The sequence below is a fragment of the Perca flavescens genome, chromosome 18, assembly GCF_004354835.1.
Source record: "Perca flavescens isolate YP-PL-M2 chromosome 18, PFLA_1.0, whole genome shotgun sequence".
NCBI classification, from domain to species: domain Eukaryota; kingdom Metazoa; phylum Chordata; class Actinopteri; order Perciformes; family Percidae; genus Perca; species Perca flavescens.
In genome coordinates this window covers 28,117,456-28,136,406 of record NC_041348.1, presented here as the reverse complement: position 1 = coordinate 28,136,406, position 18,951 = coordinate 28,117,456, and the positions used below count along the sequence as shown (strand labels likewise).

The 18,951-nt window shown below is 40.5% G+C and overlaps 1 protein-coding gene across 2 annotated transcripts in view; it reads right to left on the bottom strand.

The window, feature by feature from the left end:
- The window catches only part of galnt14 (UDP-N-acetyl-alpha-D-galactosamine:polypeptide N-acetylgalactosaminyltransferase 14 (GalNAc-T14)), a 200,818-nt gene that overhangs the window by 132,670 nt on the left and 49,197 nt on the right, over positions 1–18,951 (bottom strand). For both annotated transcript variants that reach the window (XM_028605705.1, XM_028605703.1), the window contains one exon: positions 18,328–18,497. In XM_028605705.1, the coding sequence (XP_028461506.1) occupies positions 18,328–18,497 (170 nt within the window). The remainder of the gene's footprint in view (positions 1–18,327; positions 18,498–18,951) is intronic.

The following is an 18,951-nucleotide window of genomic DNA, read 5'->3' as shown; positions in this document are numbered from 1 at the left end:
GGCTTCGAGAACAGAAGCCCAGCAGCTCCAAATTGCTTTAAAACTCCTTCTCAACTTGTTTACTGCTTTACTTGTAATTATCAACAGCTCAGCAGGGGAGACTAGTTGCTTTTGAGTGCAGTTTTTGGATTGTGCGTGTGTGTGTGTGTGTGTGTGTGTGTGTGTGTGTGTGTGTGTGTGTGTGTGTGTGTGTGTGAAGAGGATGTTGGAGTTCTTCAGCATGGAGTTACATCCAGCTGTTTGCAGGATCATTAACAGAAACCCAGCACTGCACATGTCCAGACCGACACAACGTGCGTCTCTTTCAACTGAAGACACTTTATGGACAAACCGGGATAATACAAACAGTAATTATAATAACAATAATCAGAATTGTAAATGTCAAACAGTGCACAACAATTCAAACCTTCCACATTGTAGAAGGTTTTCTTCTGAATCATATCCAACATAAGTTTGCAGGTTTTAACAATAAACTAGGACTAAACTCAACTGTTCCTCGTCCAGTTGACATGAGAAGTTAAAGTTCATCACAGCAGCACAGTGACGCAACAACAGGCTGGACACAGTCCTTCACTGCGGACCGTTTTAGATAATTAAACATGTAACAAATGACAAATGTGGGGCTTTGTGAGTGCTGAAAAACTGTTATGTTATTTATGTGGTCTCAATGAAATTGAAAATGAAGTTCATTGTGCTTTGTATTGTCCATATTATCATGATTTAAGATTGCAATAATTTAACAAAGTTGAAGTAAAAGAGATGAGGCACGATATAGATCTGTCAGTTTGGTTGTTTGAACATAAATTTATATTTGCAAACTTTTCAGAATAAGCAAAGTGGAATCAGTGTATCCCTTAACATGAATGTAATGTAACATACACTCTATTAAAGACAATTCTTTGACTCACAAATTAAAAGTAAACTAAATAATGCTGCTCTTCCTCTCACTCTACTATTAAACATGAACTAATTTACAGTCTCACAGACACATTTCATATCACACCTGTGATAAACTTTCTCACTTATGTTATACAGAAGTCATAGATCTCTTGATATACTTGTAAACAAAGGCATTTGTGTAAAAAACAACAATGAAAACTGGATTTGAATTACTGGCTATCTTTTTTTCCTTTCTTTCTCTCTTTTCTCCATTACTTAAAACACACACACACACACACACACACACACACACACACACCTGCAGGGATTAGGCAGTATTGACTGTTCCCTGGCTCCAGCTCAATTTAAATATATGGCCTGAAGGAAAGAAGACAGAGGAAGAACAGAAGGAGTAAGGAAATCAGGCAACACGGGAGAGAATAGAGGAGAGAGGAAAGGAAGGATGGTCGGGACTTCCTGGGCACGAAGAGGATCAGTGTTGCTTAATACAAGACACACACACACACACACACACACACACAGACAGCTGAAGTGGATGTAACAGCGATCTTTCTTGTAAAGGTGGTGGTGACAGAATGGTTGACAGGCACTTACACCAGCCAATCAATGAACACGGATCAATGTGTGACTGGGCCTTCAGCGGCTGCCACAACCTCTGTCACACACACACACGCACACACACACACACACACACACACACACACACACACACACACACACACACACACACACACACCCATTACACAACCCCATTTGAAGCCATGTCGGTAGACGGTACATACATTTCACATTAAAGTGTGAAACAAGTGCAGTGTGACAATAATAATCACATTTCACAGCATTTCATTGGATTTTTTTTTTAATCAATACTGATTACTGCGTTACACCGGTCTATGGGCTAAAAGGAAGCCATGTTGGATAATACTGAATATATCTAGTGACTGTGACATGGACAGATGCTGCAAACTGACAAAGGGCTTAGTCTCTTGTTCCTTATAAAGGATGTTTTTCATTTTTTACAAATTTAACAACGCTCAATTTGGGCTAAATTACTTACATTCAACAGTTACTGTAGTTGTTATGCATAACTTGTTGAGTTATGTATCCCCAAAATGTGAATTGTATCCCATTGGTTTAGAGTTATAACTGTCACCTACATGTCGTATGCAGCGCTGCAGACAGAAATTCCTGCACGTTTTATATTGCAGATTTAGCAAGAAAGTACTCAGAGATGTACCATTCCATCACAGCTGCACAATCTTCTTTAAAGTTACTATAACATTATTCTTTTTTAATCTCAATCCCTATCTGCGTCAAATACATTTGATTATAGACAATCAGGCAATACAAGTGCCAGACATTCAAGTAAATGTAATAGTTCATGAAAGGTTGCATGACTAGACTAGTGTGCAGATGATAGATGCTTCGATGCAGGGAACAAGGAATCCCTGAATGTCTTGATGAGTGTAGAAATAACTTGAGCCAACATGGCATCATGACTTTGCGTAAATATACACGCCACTTTCATAAAGCCAAATGGCGTGTTATTGTACGCATTTTCAGCTATCCACGTGTATGCCTACGCTGTATACAGCTGATTTAAACATACCCACCACGTGGCCTCGCCACGTTGCGTGTTATCGCGAGAAGGCAACATACTATCGCAAGGACAACGTCACACGCCTGTAAAAAAAAAAAAAAAAAAAAAAAAAAAATGGTTGGGTTTAGGAAAAGAAAACAGGGAAAGGCTTTAGTAACAAAACAGTGACAAAAACACGGAAAATAACGACAAAAATACGCTTAGGAACACAATAAATGGTTGAGTTTAGGAAAGAAACATTGGGTAAAGCTTTTTAAAACAAAAAATAAAAAAAACGGCTGAAAAATCACCACACACAGGACGCGAACCTGGCTCTCCTGGGTGAAAGTCCTGTATTTTACCCGTGCCCCACCCTCACCTTCCTCCTTTATACTACTCGCTACTACTTCTCAGATTGGGCGTTAGTTTAGCTAACTGTCTCGATTCACCTTGCAGAGATCTGAGAAAAGGTTAACCATAGTTCTCATAAATCAAGCCTAATTATGTGAAATCCGGCGGATTTTCCGGCGGCAACGGAGCAATCCCAGAAGTGTAACATCAAGGATATAGACTAATAATCCTGATACCCAAAGGATCGGATTATAGTAAGGAACGCTGGGCAGACATGTCCGGACAAGTCGGGAGGTCACACAAAATGGACGGTACACAGACAGAACCTACACATACGCCCTCTGATGACCACATTTACTTCATGCTGACCCCAGTACAGTCAAGTTTGGCCTTAAGATTTATCTTGCAGTTCCTTGGGAGCGTTCAGACCCCCAGGTTGGAAACCTCTGCTCTACATCACTCAACGCTAGATATAATCAACACTATCATCAGTTTCCGTCTTTCGTGTTATTTTGTGATGAGATTTGGACTTTACTTTTGTTGTGAATGCTCTTTTTTTCCGTCTTGCTTTATCTGCTTTCACTGAAAGGAATTAAACACGGAACAACACAACGGGCCCAGCAGTGCAAAACACAACACAGAGCTGTGTTCAAGGGTTTCAGGCGGGACTGTTTCTTTAAGTTTCACTATCCATGCCTGAAATATACGAGGGCTTAAAAACTCTCTAATCTGCCTCCCCCTTCCCCTCCTCGCCTCCACCGCTGAAGTGGATTCAAGAGGTGAAATCAATGAGACGTCAGAGCTTCCCTCGGATTCACCATCTCAGTCGAAGGAACGGCTCCGTCTCATTTTTTAAACAGTGTATTTTCTCACAAAGTCATTTCCTGTAATTCTCTGCACTCATCAACAAAGCACATAATACAAAAGAAAAGTAGAAATTTGGAAAGAAAAAGCTGCACAAAAAAGGGGACAGAATCCGAAAGCACTGAGGCAAAATACCAGCCAAACCAATCTAATCAGGTATCGGAGCAGATACATTTGGAACCCCGTCTGCTCGGCAATTTGTTCAACATGCCGTCGTCTCAGAGGCAGAGCAGGATGGAGCTAGCTACGGTAAAGCCGCTTAGCGTCACTGTCACTCTGTGCCGTTGTAGAGCACCGGGGTGCTTCAGAGCTCAGGTTCCACATCAGCAGATTACCCACAATACACCAAGGGGATTTCCTCGCCTCACAGAGAGCTTTCTGCCACGGCTTGTGCTGTTTGTTAAATTCGGTGTAAACAGTGGTAAACATGACAGGAGTCCTCATGTGTCTGTGTGACAAACGTCTTGGACCGGTGAACCAGAGTTCAGCATCAAACTGAGGACATCAGGGGACATTAGATTCTGTCCTGCAGGATCAATACAATGGTAAGATGTGATTAAATCTGTTTGACTGAATTTAAGGTTTCCGGATATTTAAGTATCCATGCCTCTGTTACATACAAAGTGTCTTCATTGGCTTTCATTTTCACTACTTCTATACAATTGTTTCCGGTGTGCAGATATCATTTTGACACGTAAAACATGTGCAGGGATTTCATCCTGCTGGGAGGAACACAAACATTTCTATTAAGCTTGTGCCGATTGGCACTTTGATTGTATATCGATGACTGAAGGGATAATCGACATTCGGTTTTTCCCAAGCCAATGTTAGGTAGGGTTGGGTACCGAGACCCGGTGCTTATATGGCACCGGTGCCTTAACAACCGGTATTTATTGGACCGAATAGAAACAGGGTTTTTGTTGCCTCATTTCGGTGCCACTTAAATGCCAGCGCTGCCCTCTGATGCTCCAACCGGACGTTGGAGGCAACAGAAGCATCGCTGCATGCAACGCTAATTAACACTACACTTACCGTTAGCTAGCAGCTGGATTAAACTCGGTTAAAATGCTAACAGCTAAACGATGTAAAGTGTGACTGGATTTCACTGGAGAGGATTCCAACAGCGGGACGTAACAGTCTGCAGCTGCCATTGTCGAAAAAACACCACAGACGATATGTTTACTTGAAACTGGCCTCGCCAGCCTCGTGATGCAAAATGATTGTAAAATACCCTTTTCCCATCTAGTGGTTGTTTTTCTCAATTACCAACAATTTACTGGTGAAATAAGTTATCCTTATACTTTAAGTTATTGTAATTACATTTTTTTATAAATCCTTTAATTTTGACCATATGGCCTTAGCAATAAACCAGCCGTTCTTAAATGTCACCGAATGTCATTTTATGCTTCTTTTAATTTCAAATATTTTTAAAAGCAACGGTCCAGGCAAAGTTTAGGTGCCGGCATCATTTAAAAAGTATTGTTTTAGCACCAGTATCAAGAAAAAAAAAATAAGAAACCCAACCCTAATGTTAGGTGATGTTAACTAACTTTCTCTGAGAAAAAGTCCACCCACTGAGCCACGTTCATCAGCAAGAGTTAGAAGTGAATTTGAACAGTGTATACTGTCGGGGAACTTAATCTTACAATTAATCTTGCATTATATTTTATAAGCTCAGTACGTATGTTATATCTTCAAAGTACTAATCATAGCTGTCAGATAAATATAGTGGAGCAGAAGTAGAAAGTGGCATGAAATGGAAATACTTCAGTAAAGTAGGCATATACAGTAAGTACCTCTAAATTATACTTAAAATATACATAAAAATGACCTCCACCACTGTATGTGCGAGTTGTTCCCACAGCATCTAAATGACTATATTTCAGCATGTAGTCAGAACCAGCCCAACACAGAAATCAGACTGAACTAGTGTCTTCTTTTCGCTTCATCATTCAATCTGACTTTGTGTTCACGTTTTAATGTGTTTGGGAGTTTGTTTTTTCAAACAAGGAAAGACCGGTTGAAATAAGTGAATACAGACCGAAATTATCAACCAGACTGGTTAATACGTCTGTAAATTAGAACTCTTAAAAAATGTCACTTTTCAACCAAATTCAGCCTCTTATTCTCTAAACAGAACGTCAAGATGATGACCTGCAAATCCCCAAATCAGTGTTTACTGGGAGAAAGTGAATAGTAACGCGGTGATGGTGTTTTTTGGAGGTAAGATGTGTTTTCAAATCCTTTTTGCAGAACATCAGTTCACAGCGAATCAGAGCCTCCGGGGTGTTTCACGTTACCGCCATCTGCTTTTGATACCCGACTGTGATCATTCATCACTGGAGCAGGTAATTGAATAAACGAGTATGACGAGGGAAAATGAAGCTCGTCCGGTGTCAGAGTTCAGAGGAGGGAGGAGGGGGGGTTTGTTCTTTGTGTTTTCGGGGCTCGTGATCTGAGAAGGATGAGGAGCGTCTCGCCGTGGGAGGCACCAACGCTAATGCGGTGATTAATGTTTAGCTGCACGTTGTGATTCATGGAAACATGACTAAGTGGTTGACTGAGTGTGAAAGACGCTGACGCCAGTGTGTACACACACCACACATACACACACACACACACACACACACACACACACACACACACACACACACACACACACACACACACACACACACACAAATACATGCATGAGGTTATTGAATGACTGTGTGATCTAGTTAGTGATAAGTGTTCAGGGATCACTGGGACACAATGCAATGAAATAATTAGTAACCGACTCAGTGGACCGTTGATTCCCCCCCACCAAAAGCACAGGCCTGTGTGGTTAGCAATGGTTATGGGAAGGATGCCTCCATTTTGGAGTAGTGAAAACAAAGCACTGGAGCGTTATCACATCTGCCGCCCTGGCAAAAACAAAGAAAATGACAAATGTGTGCAGGGTTGTGTTTTGTTCAGCGGTGCGTCAGAGGAGAGAGAGGTGATGACTTCCCAGCCTTCTAATGGCACCGCTTCAACGTAGCACACAGTGGCTGCCTCGGTTGTGCATGGAGGTTTTATAACTTACTGTTCTGTTATTGAGTCACAATGTTTTTTGTTTTTTTTTAAAACATCTCTTTATTTGTGTATGAAAAATCTCTTTATATTATGTATTTGATTGATGCATTTCAGGTTTTTTTTTTATACCTTTTTCCTAAATTTGATTTGGGGACATAAACACCATGCACCTACTTACATTGTTCATAAGGGACAAAGCAAAACTGCTAACTGACCAATTGGAAAATGTGTCTTTAATCTCGGGCTGCACAATACATAATTTTTTAAATCGCCATCACAATATATCAACTTCCGGCATAAACACATTGTGAAAGACAAGATGTTTTTTTTAATGGTGCTTTTTGTGTTCACTTAAATGTTCAATTTGTTCAATAAAATAATGAAATAATTTAATAAATTTTTTATTCAACAAGCAATTTGTTGTATTTTAGCAGAATACTGAAAGCAGCAGAAAGGCCGGACTAAGTGCATTTTAATATATAGCCTTTGTGTTGGGGGACTTAAACCTTTGTCACCTGGACAATGCACTACCTGGTTTAAGTCAGATGGTTAAAAAAGGGGACAAGGAAGGACAGAATACTTGACAACTGCTATGTGAATGTTAAAAATGCCTATGATTCCAGAATCAGACCTCCTATTAGGCCTTCACGATTCGCGGAAAAATATGAATCACGATTTTTTAGCTTGGAATTGATGTCACGATCCTCTGCCACAATTTTTTCCTCACAAAGTGTAATGTTTATTGCACACATGAACCATGACAAAACAAAACAAATTGGCAGTACCAAACATAGATTTTTTTTTTTTGGGACCTATAGCACATTGTGCATCACCACAAGCCTGTAAACAAAGAGGCTTCAATGAATAAAGAAAATAAAGTACATACTGGCCATTGAAGTACAGTAGGCTACCAAAAATGGTGACATATAAACTACACTGAACTAAATATGGCCCTGATACAGGCTCTATCTGAACTCCTTGAACATGTCTTTACATAATTAAATCATGTCAATCAACATGCTGCAGCTACTGCTTCAGTCTCTAGAGAAATGGAGTTTGTCAACTGCCAATTTAAGTACAAAATCAAAAACAGAATGATTTCTTAGTACACTCTTTAACTGCTTGCCTTTCATGTCTTCAGCTGGGGTGAATCGAGATCGTGATTTTATAACGATTAATGTTGCAGGCCTACCTCCTATTGCAAATTCTTACCATAATGTGGTTTACCTTATCCCAACCTACAAAATCTGTAAACCAGTAGAAAGAGAAATTAAACGATAGTTTCCTGAAGCAAGTGAGACACTTAAAGCTTGTTTAGATCTGACCGATTGGGAATTATTCCATAATCAAAATTCCCTAGATGAAACTACTACAGTCACCACTGGTTACATCAATTTTTGTATACAATTGGTCATTCCTATTAAAAGAATAAAGATCTATCCAAACAATAAAAAGGTTTGTGTCTAAGGACATTAAGGCTATCATAAACTCAAGGAAGGTGGCTTTTAAAAACAAAGATACCATCACAGGCAAACAATTGGACAGAGATTTGAAAAATAAACTTAGGGAAGCCAAACAGGTACACAGAAATCACCTGGACGAGACATTCAAAGAAAGAAACCCCAAAATGACTGGGATGTCCTCTAATAAACCCATTGTGACAGGCAATGATTTTATGTTTGCAAATGAGCTGAATTATTTTTTTCTGTCGCTTTTACTCTACTGCCGACTGTGAGTAATGTGTCAGTGTAATGAGGACCATGACACCCTCTGACGCTGAGAGGATTGTCATAACTGTGGAAGAGGTCAGGGGTACTTTCCAGCGCGACAACCCAAAGAAGGTATTAGGGCATGACCACAGCAGTGCACATATAAAAATCCTTTGGAATTAGCCCCTGTGGCAATCCATCTTTCAGTTGTCAGTTGACACACACACCATCCCTCTAACGTGGAAAACATCTCACATTAGGCCCCTCCCCAAAAAACAATGTCCCAAAGAATATAATGATTTTCAGCCAATAGCCCTTACATCTGTGATCGTGGGCTTTACCCTTGAAAATCGCCCCCTTTCACTTTTTTCCCCATTCACTTCCCTGATTGCCAGGCGTCTCATCCTGCTCTCCTGGAAGGAATAAGCCCCCCAGCTTCACAAAGTGGATTAGAGATGTTATGCATTTCCTGAAGCTTGATAAGATCAGATACACCCTTAAAGGCTCCTTGCAAACATTCAGGAAGGTCTGGGCCACCTTTCTAGAGTACTATGAGAGCTTGCAAACACCATTAAATATGGATGACTAAGGTGTTATTAACAAAAATCTATGAAAGCAACAAGACCCTATTCAATTTGCATATAAAAAAAGGTCGTAGTACGGAAGATGCAGTGGTTACACTGGTGCACCTCATCTCCAAACATCTTGACAAACCAAACACATATGTTAGGGCTCTGTTTCTTGATTTTTCATCTGCGTTTAATACAATTCAACCAGATTTACTTTTATCAAAAATGATTCCGATTCCGATTAATCCTCATCTTATTCTTTGGCATTTTTCATTTCTCACAAACAGTGTTCAGCTAGTCAAAGTCAATGACACACTCTCTTCTCCAAAGACAACTAATGTTGGCGTACCCCAGGGCTGTATTAGCTCCCGTGTTGTTCACTTTATATACCTCTGACTGCACCACTAGCTTGCCAAACCAGTTTCTGTTAAAATACTCCACTAGACTCCACTCTGTTGACCTTGTCTAACACATTGGATGACCCTACACTGTACCAGGGCAAAGTGGATTGGTTAGTTGAGTGGTTTGATAAAAACGTTCTCATTATTAACACTGTGAAGACCGAGGAAAACCCCCGAATTGTCAACTGCCTCCAGTGAAGATTCACAATTCAATAATCAGTCGAGTTCCAGGCTACAAATATCTGTCATGATAGAAGAAAATCTCTCATGGACCTCTCATATAGAATTTATCGGTTTATTTTCTCCGTAGATTGAGATCCTTTGGAGCTAGTTGCCGAATCATTTCTTTGTTTTTCACATCAGTAATTCAGAGTATCATGCTCTATTTTAGCACTGCTTGGCTGAGTAGCCTATCAGTTCAAAATAAAACAAAGCTATTTGATCAAATTAAAATGTGTTCAAAGATTATAGGACTACCTGTAGCACACTCCTTTCAGGAAGCTCACAATAACAGTATGCTCAGACTGGCCAGGAATATTTCAAATGTCTCCTCACATGTTTTGCACAGAGAATATCAGCTTCTGCCTTCAAACAGACGCTTTGGAGTTCATTCTTTCAATCGCATCAGACTTAAATACTCTTTCATACATCAATCTATCCTATTGTTATACATATATGCTTTGTTTCCTTACTCGGGTGTTTATGTCATTTGTGGTAATGTTTCATGGATGTCTTTTGGTGTTATTCATCTTATGTGTGTCTATGTCCCCCTTTTTTATACGAGCTACCCAGGGATGCAAAAAGAATTTCAGCTCTGGCTGACAATAAAGTTGTACTGTTTTGTATCGTATTTGATAGCCAGACAGGTTTGTGCAGGATACATTCTTTTCTTTCAAATCTATTCTGAATATAAAGATGGTGAAACAATAAACTCAGGAACAAAAGAAACTTGGGAGTTTTTCTTATCGTGGCACCTTCACAATTGTCTTATAGTGCATTGTTTTGTTCCTCGTTATCTTATATGGTACTTGCACGTGTCCTCTCCGTTGTCCTAGGTCTTGCATTAGAACAGTGTCGTGTTGCCATATCAACATATTGTGTAGTACTGTAGGACATGTTTCCTCTCTGTACTGTATCAACCCATTGTCTTCACGCTTGGATCTAATCCCTGCGGTGGAGCAGGTGTTGGGCTTATAGACTGCCTGTCTGTCGGAGAGCAGACGGAGGGAGGTTCCCCTGTTCACCGAGATAATAGCAGAGCACTGGAGTGGAGTGGTTTATACACACACACACACCAACACACACAGCCTCTCAAGCTCTGCATGTGGCAATTATCTTTCCTCTCAGCAGCTTGTGGCATCTCCCCCATCTCCTCTCCTCCTCCACCTCTAATCTCTACTTGACTTTTTTCTGCTCCTCTTTCCTCCTGCAACCCACCTTCTCTCCCCTATCTCCCCATCTTTCCCCAAAGCCGTCTATTGCTCTCCTCTCATCTCCTTCCTCGCCTCCTCTCCTGCTCCTTCAAACGTGAGATAGCGACAGAGCACTCCTGCCATACACAATAACAACCTGAACAATCGGCCTCCCCCTCCCAGAAAAATAAAGCACTGCATTGAAAGAAAAAGCCCTCTCCACACCTCGCTGGTCCCCCTTTCCCAGCTAAAAGCACCACTGTTTTTTTTTTTAATGCAGTGACTCTCTAACACACACACAGACGAGTAACACAACTGATCGCCTGAGTGAACAGACACTTTGAAGATAAAAGTAAAAATCAGACAGCCAAAACCCTAAGATGGCACAAAAAGGGTTCTCAAAGCACACTTTGTAACTTAGTTTACTTCTTACTTTTGGCTTTGCAGACTGGAGCCTAATCCTAATTTCTATTTAACAAATATACAATTATTTGACACCAACACACACACACACACACACACACGCACACAGAAGATGTAAATGTAGCTCATTACATGCAAACTTATTGGGAACAAAATATTCACTCTGATAGACAAGTCAGTCGGGTCCTATCTACTTTAATACTGTTGTTCTGAGGTAAGTTTTTAGTATTTTTGTAGCCTGCGACAAGTAGCTTCAGCATCCAGGCGTCTGTTGGCCCCTTTGACAAAATAGCCCCAGGCACTAACTTGCAGTCGGATCTACATGCTTTAAATGTTTCTAGAATTCATGTTAGTTTTGCCATTGCATCTCAAGAAATGCCAACATTAGGCAAAGCAGTCCAATGATGAAATTAAAAGGGACATCTTTGTTGATGGTCTTATTTTTGTATTAGATGCTTGTTGGAAATGGAGCCTGACCGCAGTAACGAGGTACGTAACCAGTCGATGATCTCCGTTTAAGTAAGTAACCACAATCAATAACTACAGCTAAGATTCACTCTCAGTTTATACTTGGAACCATGGCCCAGGAACAAACACAGGAACTACAGTAGCTTCCTAAGGTCAAACTGCAGGCAAAGTTCCCGAGTTCCTTAAAATGTTCAAATTCTTGCAGCTGAAAATGCCAGTGGTTCCTGCTTAACCAGAAAATGTTTGATTCATTTTATTTATTTAAATATCAGCGGAAGACTTAAATCTATCAAGAAACATGTAAAAGTTAGATATTCCTCCTTCCGCCTTAATCTTATTAATCCCAACGAAAGCAGACATGACACCTGCATGGCCTTTATCCCTGTGGAAGCCGTCCAATGCATCCATAGTCTCTTACTATTTGTCCAGATTTCTTGCAGCCTGCAGGCTTTACTGGGACCAACTGTGCATCTTCAGCTCAAAAGCTTGCTTCTCTAATCTTTAGGTTATCGTCGCACCACTGGGAAAATAACAGACCTGGAGCCTCCCCTATAAACCTGCTGTGGTTTCTCCACATGAGTTTTCCTTTAGAGTGGTAATCTACCGGGTTCTCTAGTTTTTCTGTCTTTATTTTTGGTATGTAACGTTCACAGCTGAGGTGTTTCTGCACTACATTATCCAGAGACCACCTGTCTATCAAACAGTGTCTTTCTTTGAATTTTCTAGTTTCTCTATACTGTAGGTGGTGCTCTTATCTTTAAGGACTATGGTGACTGTTGCTGCTAATGTGTTTATTCCAAACAAACTGGAAATGGTTTTGAATTTAAATCTACATCAAACTTAACTGAAGAATTAAAAAGTAACAACATGATAATATCCCAATTAAGATAAAGAGCAACTTTGATAGACTAGCATTCTCCAAGCACCTTAGGCTACATTTACCCTACTACGTTTTGGTTTAAAAAGGAATACCTTTTGCTACATTTACGCCTCGCGTCCACACTACTGCTGTGTTTCAGAGCCCCTAAAGCAGAGACATTTGGAAACACTGCTGAAGATCCTTTGGAAACTAATCGGTCTTGTCGGTTAGTTAGCTTACATTCCATTCAGTAACAGTTCCACATCGTCGCCGCTCCAGGGTAATAAATCCCTAGTCTCACTTTTCATTGTTTGTTTTTTTTTCCAAAAAATGTTTTGTATTTCCGACGTATACTTCCATGATTTTCAACCGCAGAGTAACGTGAGACAATCTGCTTCCTGTTTACACCGGAACGCGCATGCCTAGCGTATGACAATGGTCATGTGATATGTGCTGTCAGACGTGTTAATATGGACGGATATTAGTTCTGCTACTGGAGCTAAAACTCTTTCTTTTCGTGTGTCTCGGAACGCCACTTAATAAGGAAGACATAATAGTGCAGCTGTAGCTTTAGTTGTCCACTGACACAGTTTTTCAGCAACGCTACATTACAGCTCAGTAATAAAAGGGTAAATAAATGTAAATCTTAGGAGTAACACTGTTGATAATTTGGGTTATATTGTGATTTTATTTTTCTTAATAAGATAATGAGGCAAGTGAGGGTAATGATTTCAAGCTGTTATTATCCTGTTATCACCAACATATAACCATTAGGGTAACATCTGAGTAATAATGATCTTTGTAATATTTGTATTATTCATGTGCATTGTGAGGTGATTTTTTTTTTTTTTCTATGAAAGCAAAATCAGTTGTGAAAAAAGACAAACGGGTACAAATCTGCATGAAGTGGCACAAATTGAGGCAAAGGCACATCTGCTGGAGATGAATATTTTAAATGACAGTTGAATAAAAAAGTATTATTAGTCATATGGCTCCATGAATGTGAGGGAAAGGAAAGGGTCTGAAACAACGGGGGGTTGGTGTGTTTTTAAATCAGTGTGTCTGAGCGGTCACACAAATTGGGTACGAGGAAACACTGCCATGCAACCAACCTCTCCGCTGACTGTGGCTCAAAGAGACTGACAAACAACTCACTCAAATAACACACTTCACGTTTTAACCTAAATGTAGCTAGCTCCAAACAATGGACTTCATCTTGAATTGAAAGAACACCAACAGTTTGACTTTGGTAGATGCAGCTCACGTATAATATTTGGGAGTCAAATGTTTAGATTCACGTAAACTTGCGATGCATTTTCCAGCTCTGTAAAGTCCCATTTTTGTTTTCAGATTCAACCTCAATATCTTTTAGTGCTGTATGGAAAGCAGTGGTAGCACCAACTACTGAAAACTGTCCCAAGTACAGAATGCTTCGTAAGATTGTTTATCTTGTATAATTACTTTTTGCTGGGACAGTTTCTCACTTAAAACCATCATTTTTGTGATTTACAGTGTTTGGACTGTAACATACAGTAAAGTTTGGACACACCTTCTCATTCAATGCGTTTCCTTTTATTTTCATGACTATTTACATTGTAGATTCTCACTGAAGGCATCAAAACTATGAATGAACACATATGGACACATTTTGCTTTTTTATTAATAAGGGAAAAAATTCCACTAATTAACCCTGACAAGGCACACATGTGAAGTGAAAACCATTTCAGGTGACTACCTCATGAAGCTCATTGAGAGAACACCAAGGGTTTGCAGCGCTATCAAAAAAGCAAAGGGTGGCTACTTTGAAGAATCTAAAATATAAGACATGTTTTCAGTTATTTCACACTTTTTTGTTAAGCACATAATTCCATATGTGTTCATTCATAGTTTTGATGACTTCAGTGAGAATCTACAATGTAAATAGTCATGAAAATAAAGAAACACATTGAATGGGAAGGTGTGTCCAAACTTTTGGCTTGTATCTATATTCCACTGTGCACTAGTATCAAAACATTTTAAGCAATAGTCACGGCATAAGACCTATCATTACATGGAAAGTCAGTTAAAAGCTGGGAATCTAACTGCAGTCATCAGAGGTAATGACAAATAGTCAACACCATCATTTTTCAACCGCTCCATTTACAAAGCTCTCCTTTCATGTTAGCTTTCCCTCACATTTTTTGTGCTCTTCCTACAAATTTCTGTCACACCACCTTGAATTTCCTCCGAACGCTTCCCCTTTGGGAACGGTGCCAGAGTGTAGGAAGCGCCTCAGTGAGTCTGCGGCTGAAGAGAAGGTGTTTTTGAAGAATACAAAACCTCAGTGGCTTCAAGTCCAGGATTTCACTGCAGCTTTTTCCATCCTGACAGAGTACAGGGTGCTATCATTTCCCCTGCCAAGCACTCCTGAGATGTACAGCTACACGGTAACTGAGTTAACAGATAATCACATAACAGCAAACCCCCACCAGTCCACACACACACACACACACACACACACCCTTCATTGCTGTCCTATACGAGATAAATGAGCACTATCAGCCCCCCACCTCCCTGCTAGCAGATTAATGTGTAAGCGTATCCCCGGTTTCCCGCCTCCTACAAACACTTCTCACTTACACACACACACACGCACGCACGCACACACACACACACACACACACACACACACACACACACACACACACACACACACACACACACACACACACACACACACACACACACACACACACACACACACACACACACACACACACACACACACACTTTTCAGCCGCCTTATGTCAGCTCGACAGCGAATTTCCCTCTTCCGGAAAACACAGCAGATGATGCAGACCGTCGACACAACGCATTTACGGACGTTAGCATACACGTGCGTACATGTAAACACACACGCATGCACGCACACAGTGTCAGAAGCTTTGATTGAGTCAGACATCATACGTCTCATCAACTGCAGGATACATCTTGAAAAAGTCCATACACGCAGACACGCAGAGTGATGTACGTGCCAGTTATGCTAACAGCTTTTAGCTTCCTACGTGAGTCGTGGAGCCGTACCCCGCTGTGCTCACCAACACCACCACCAGCCGCAGCAGCAACCATCCAGGGCTTAGTCATGTCCACAGAATCTGCCAGAACAAACAGCCACCCAATTAACGCCCACATGCGGCTTCCTATTAGAGAGCTGGGTCACCACGAGCTGCCTGCTAACCTTTAATCACCCAACGAACGGATCGGCTGAAAGCCACGCCATCACAGCGGGCAAAATGGATGTTCCAGCTGGATTTACATGTCCTTTGCATTAATCTACCTTTTCTGTACTTTTGCAGCTTCATTAAATATTGTCAGACGCATTCAGGTCATTGCAGACAAATCAAACCGTTCCAATGGCACCTCTGAACATAAGGATAGGGATTTGTAGGTAAGAGAATAAAATGTAAACAATAATGGTACCTAGAAACGCTCTCAACTTATTTCCTAAAAAAACAGTGTAGTTTCAATCAAACAATTTGTTGGGGACTATTTTCAGAGCCGGATTAATCCACATTTGGTGCTCTAGTAATTATTTGGGGCAGCAGGACGGTGTGTGTGGGATAGAGTCAAAATAAACAGTTTGTGGGTTCAGGGTAACGATCAAACATGTTGCCCAGTGCAACTCATCAATGCGTTTTGAACAACAATGGAGCTTTTTGGCACAGAGAAAAAGCATGCATCACAATTTGGACACCAACAGTGTGTCTCAATTCGGATACTTCTGTGAGTACACTTACACGTAGTACACTGTGTACACTATGCGCTCACTTGTGTCTGGCATACATTTCGAGAGGGTAGGGTTGTCTCAAATCTAACTATATCCCAAACTATACGTACTCCGCAAGTCTGAGCTAATGGCTCCTGTAGTCAGGTGTGTTTAGCAATCTGCGATGCAGCAGAGCAGCAAACGAAATGAACTGGTTTGACCATTGAGATGTAAGAAATATGCACTAGTCCAGAACACAGGACCTTCTTCCTGTATTTACTTTCTTGCTCCCACCCCCCCAGACACATCCGACCAATAAGAGGAGTGCATGTTCTTGCGTGATTTGTAATGGCGCATTTTGGTACACTTGGATTTTTCCAGGTGTGAAACCAAACCAAACCAAACCAAGCAGAGGGCAAATCGCTCCAAGTTTACTAACACACCAACTGATTTGGACCAAAGCAAACGAACTACAGGTGTGAAAACGACATAAAAATATGTCGGTGGTCCCTTGGCTTCTGCTACGTGGCAAAGGTGGCAGCCGTTGAGTGTTTAAGCTTACTCGTAGAGCACTTCATGTGGCCATACTTTGTAAGGGTGAACGCGTGATGTACTCAAATTAGCAAGTGTAAGTGCAAGTGCGCGATGTGAGACACAATTCAATTCAATTTTATATATAGTATCAAATCATAACAGAGTTATCTCGAGACACTTTACAGATTGAGTAGGTCTAGACCACACTCTGTAATTTCCAAAGCCCCAACAATTACAGTAATTCCCTCAAGAGCAAGCATTAGCAGTGGCTGTTGCGACAGTGGTGAGGAAAAACTCCGCACAGCATAAGTCTTGTTAGTAGGAGATACTCATTGTTGGTTTTGATTATTTTAAGGCATTTGTTGACAATGAAAACAAAACTATTGCCAACCCTCAATCATTACAAACGTACGGAGAGAAACTGTTAAAAGTTGAAACAACTTTAAAATTCCACTCAGGAGCCCAAACTTTAGAAACATCTTAAGTATGTCAGGTTGAATTTGAAGGGAAATATGTGTAAAGTCATGCACCACACATCTAGAATATTAAAAAAATAAAATGCCTTAAGCATGAATATTTCGCTCAGTGAAGACATAAACTAGATGCAATTAAGATGTTTTCCTAATTTAAAGCAAATAAGGGGGAGACCGTAAGATTCAAAAAAAAAAAAAAAGGTAAAAAACATGGAAAAAATGAACATCCCTTAAATCATTCATCACAACAAGACAGGAAATACTCTGATGCAATCCAGTGAAAAAACTTCCCTATGATGATATTTTTTACATATAACCATACCTAAAAAAAAAGGTATGAAAATACAAGTCACAATATTAAAGTGTAAGAAAAGATCAAAGTAGTGAGTGAGTGAGTGAGTGAGTGAGTGAGTGAGTGAGTGAGTGTGTGCGTCTACCCTGGACCTCTTGACGCTCTCCACAAGTGCCTGAAGGTTTTTATCTGCTGAAATGTGTAAGAAGGCGGCTGCTGTCAAGGCAACGAGCTCCTTATCTTCCTGCTGACGACGACGGGCGCTCCGCTAAGAGGATTTCTATTTTGGTGTTTAATTTAATTTCGTAGCAGACAGGCAGATTGTAATTTGGTGGGGGTTTTTTTCTAGGAAAACGTGTTTGGTTTCATAATCTCAAATTTGTTTTTTGTACAGATAGGAGATTAATTATGAGCTCAGAGAGCTGCTGCTGTACTGTTTGACCCTGCGTGTGTCCATGTGTGTGTCCATGTGTGTGTGTGTTTGTCTGTGTCTGTGTGTCCCTCCGTGTGTAGAATAAACCTTCTGTGGCTGGATTGAACACACTAGACTGCTGGGTTTCTCAGGTCATACAGATAAAGTTTGCCACACAGGAAGCATGTTTTCTCAAATCCATCTGGCATCTTAAACACTGATTCAAAATAAAGCAAAAAGTGTGTGTGTGTGTGTGTGTGTGTGTGTGTGTGTGTGTACCTGTAGTGTCGTGTGTCTCTCAGGGCTCGGTTGCTGGGGATGCGTTCACTCTCTCTCTGGTTGAAGGCGTACAGCGTGTACGGGTCGTCACCGGGCTTCCAGCGGCGAGCGCTCAGGTAACCCCGCTCATCGAAACCTTCCAGCATGTCCTCCCACTCGGCATCAGAGATCTGTCAAGAAAAAAACAAAAAAAACATGGGTTTAGTTTAAAACATGTCTGAAATGTAGGGCTGTCCTCGACTAAAAAAAATCTTAGTCGACTAACACTTATACGATGTTGTCGACTAATCGATTAGTTGATTTAATTGACAGAGCTGTGCGCTTTGAGAGGTGGTTAAGACTAGAAAAGCACAATATAAATGTAGTTAATTAACCATCTGTAAAACTGAGTTTCTCCACAATTAATCCTGCAAAAGCACCACTTTAAATCTTGTTTTTACCGTAAATGTGCTCATAAGTTTCTTGGAAATGAGTAATTAAGCATGAATAAGCATAAAAAATGACTAATGGACTAAAGAAATCTTAGTCATGTGTGTGTGTGTGTGGGGGGGGATTTGCTTGTTTTGTCCATCCAACAGTCCAAAACCCTAAAAGATTTAAATTGTATTATTTGGGTTTTAGAAC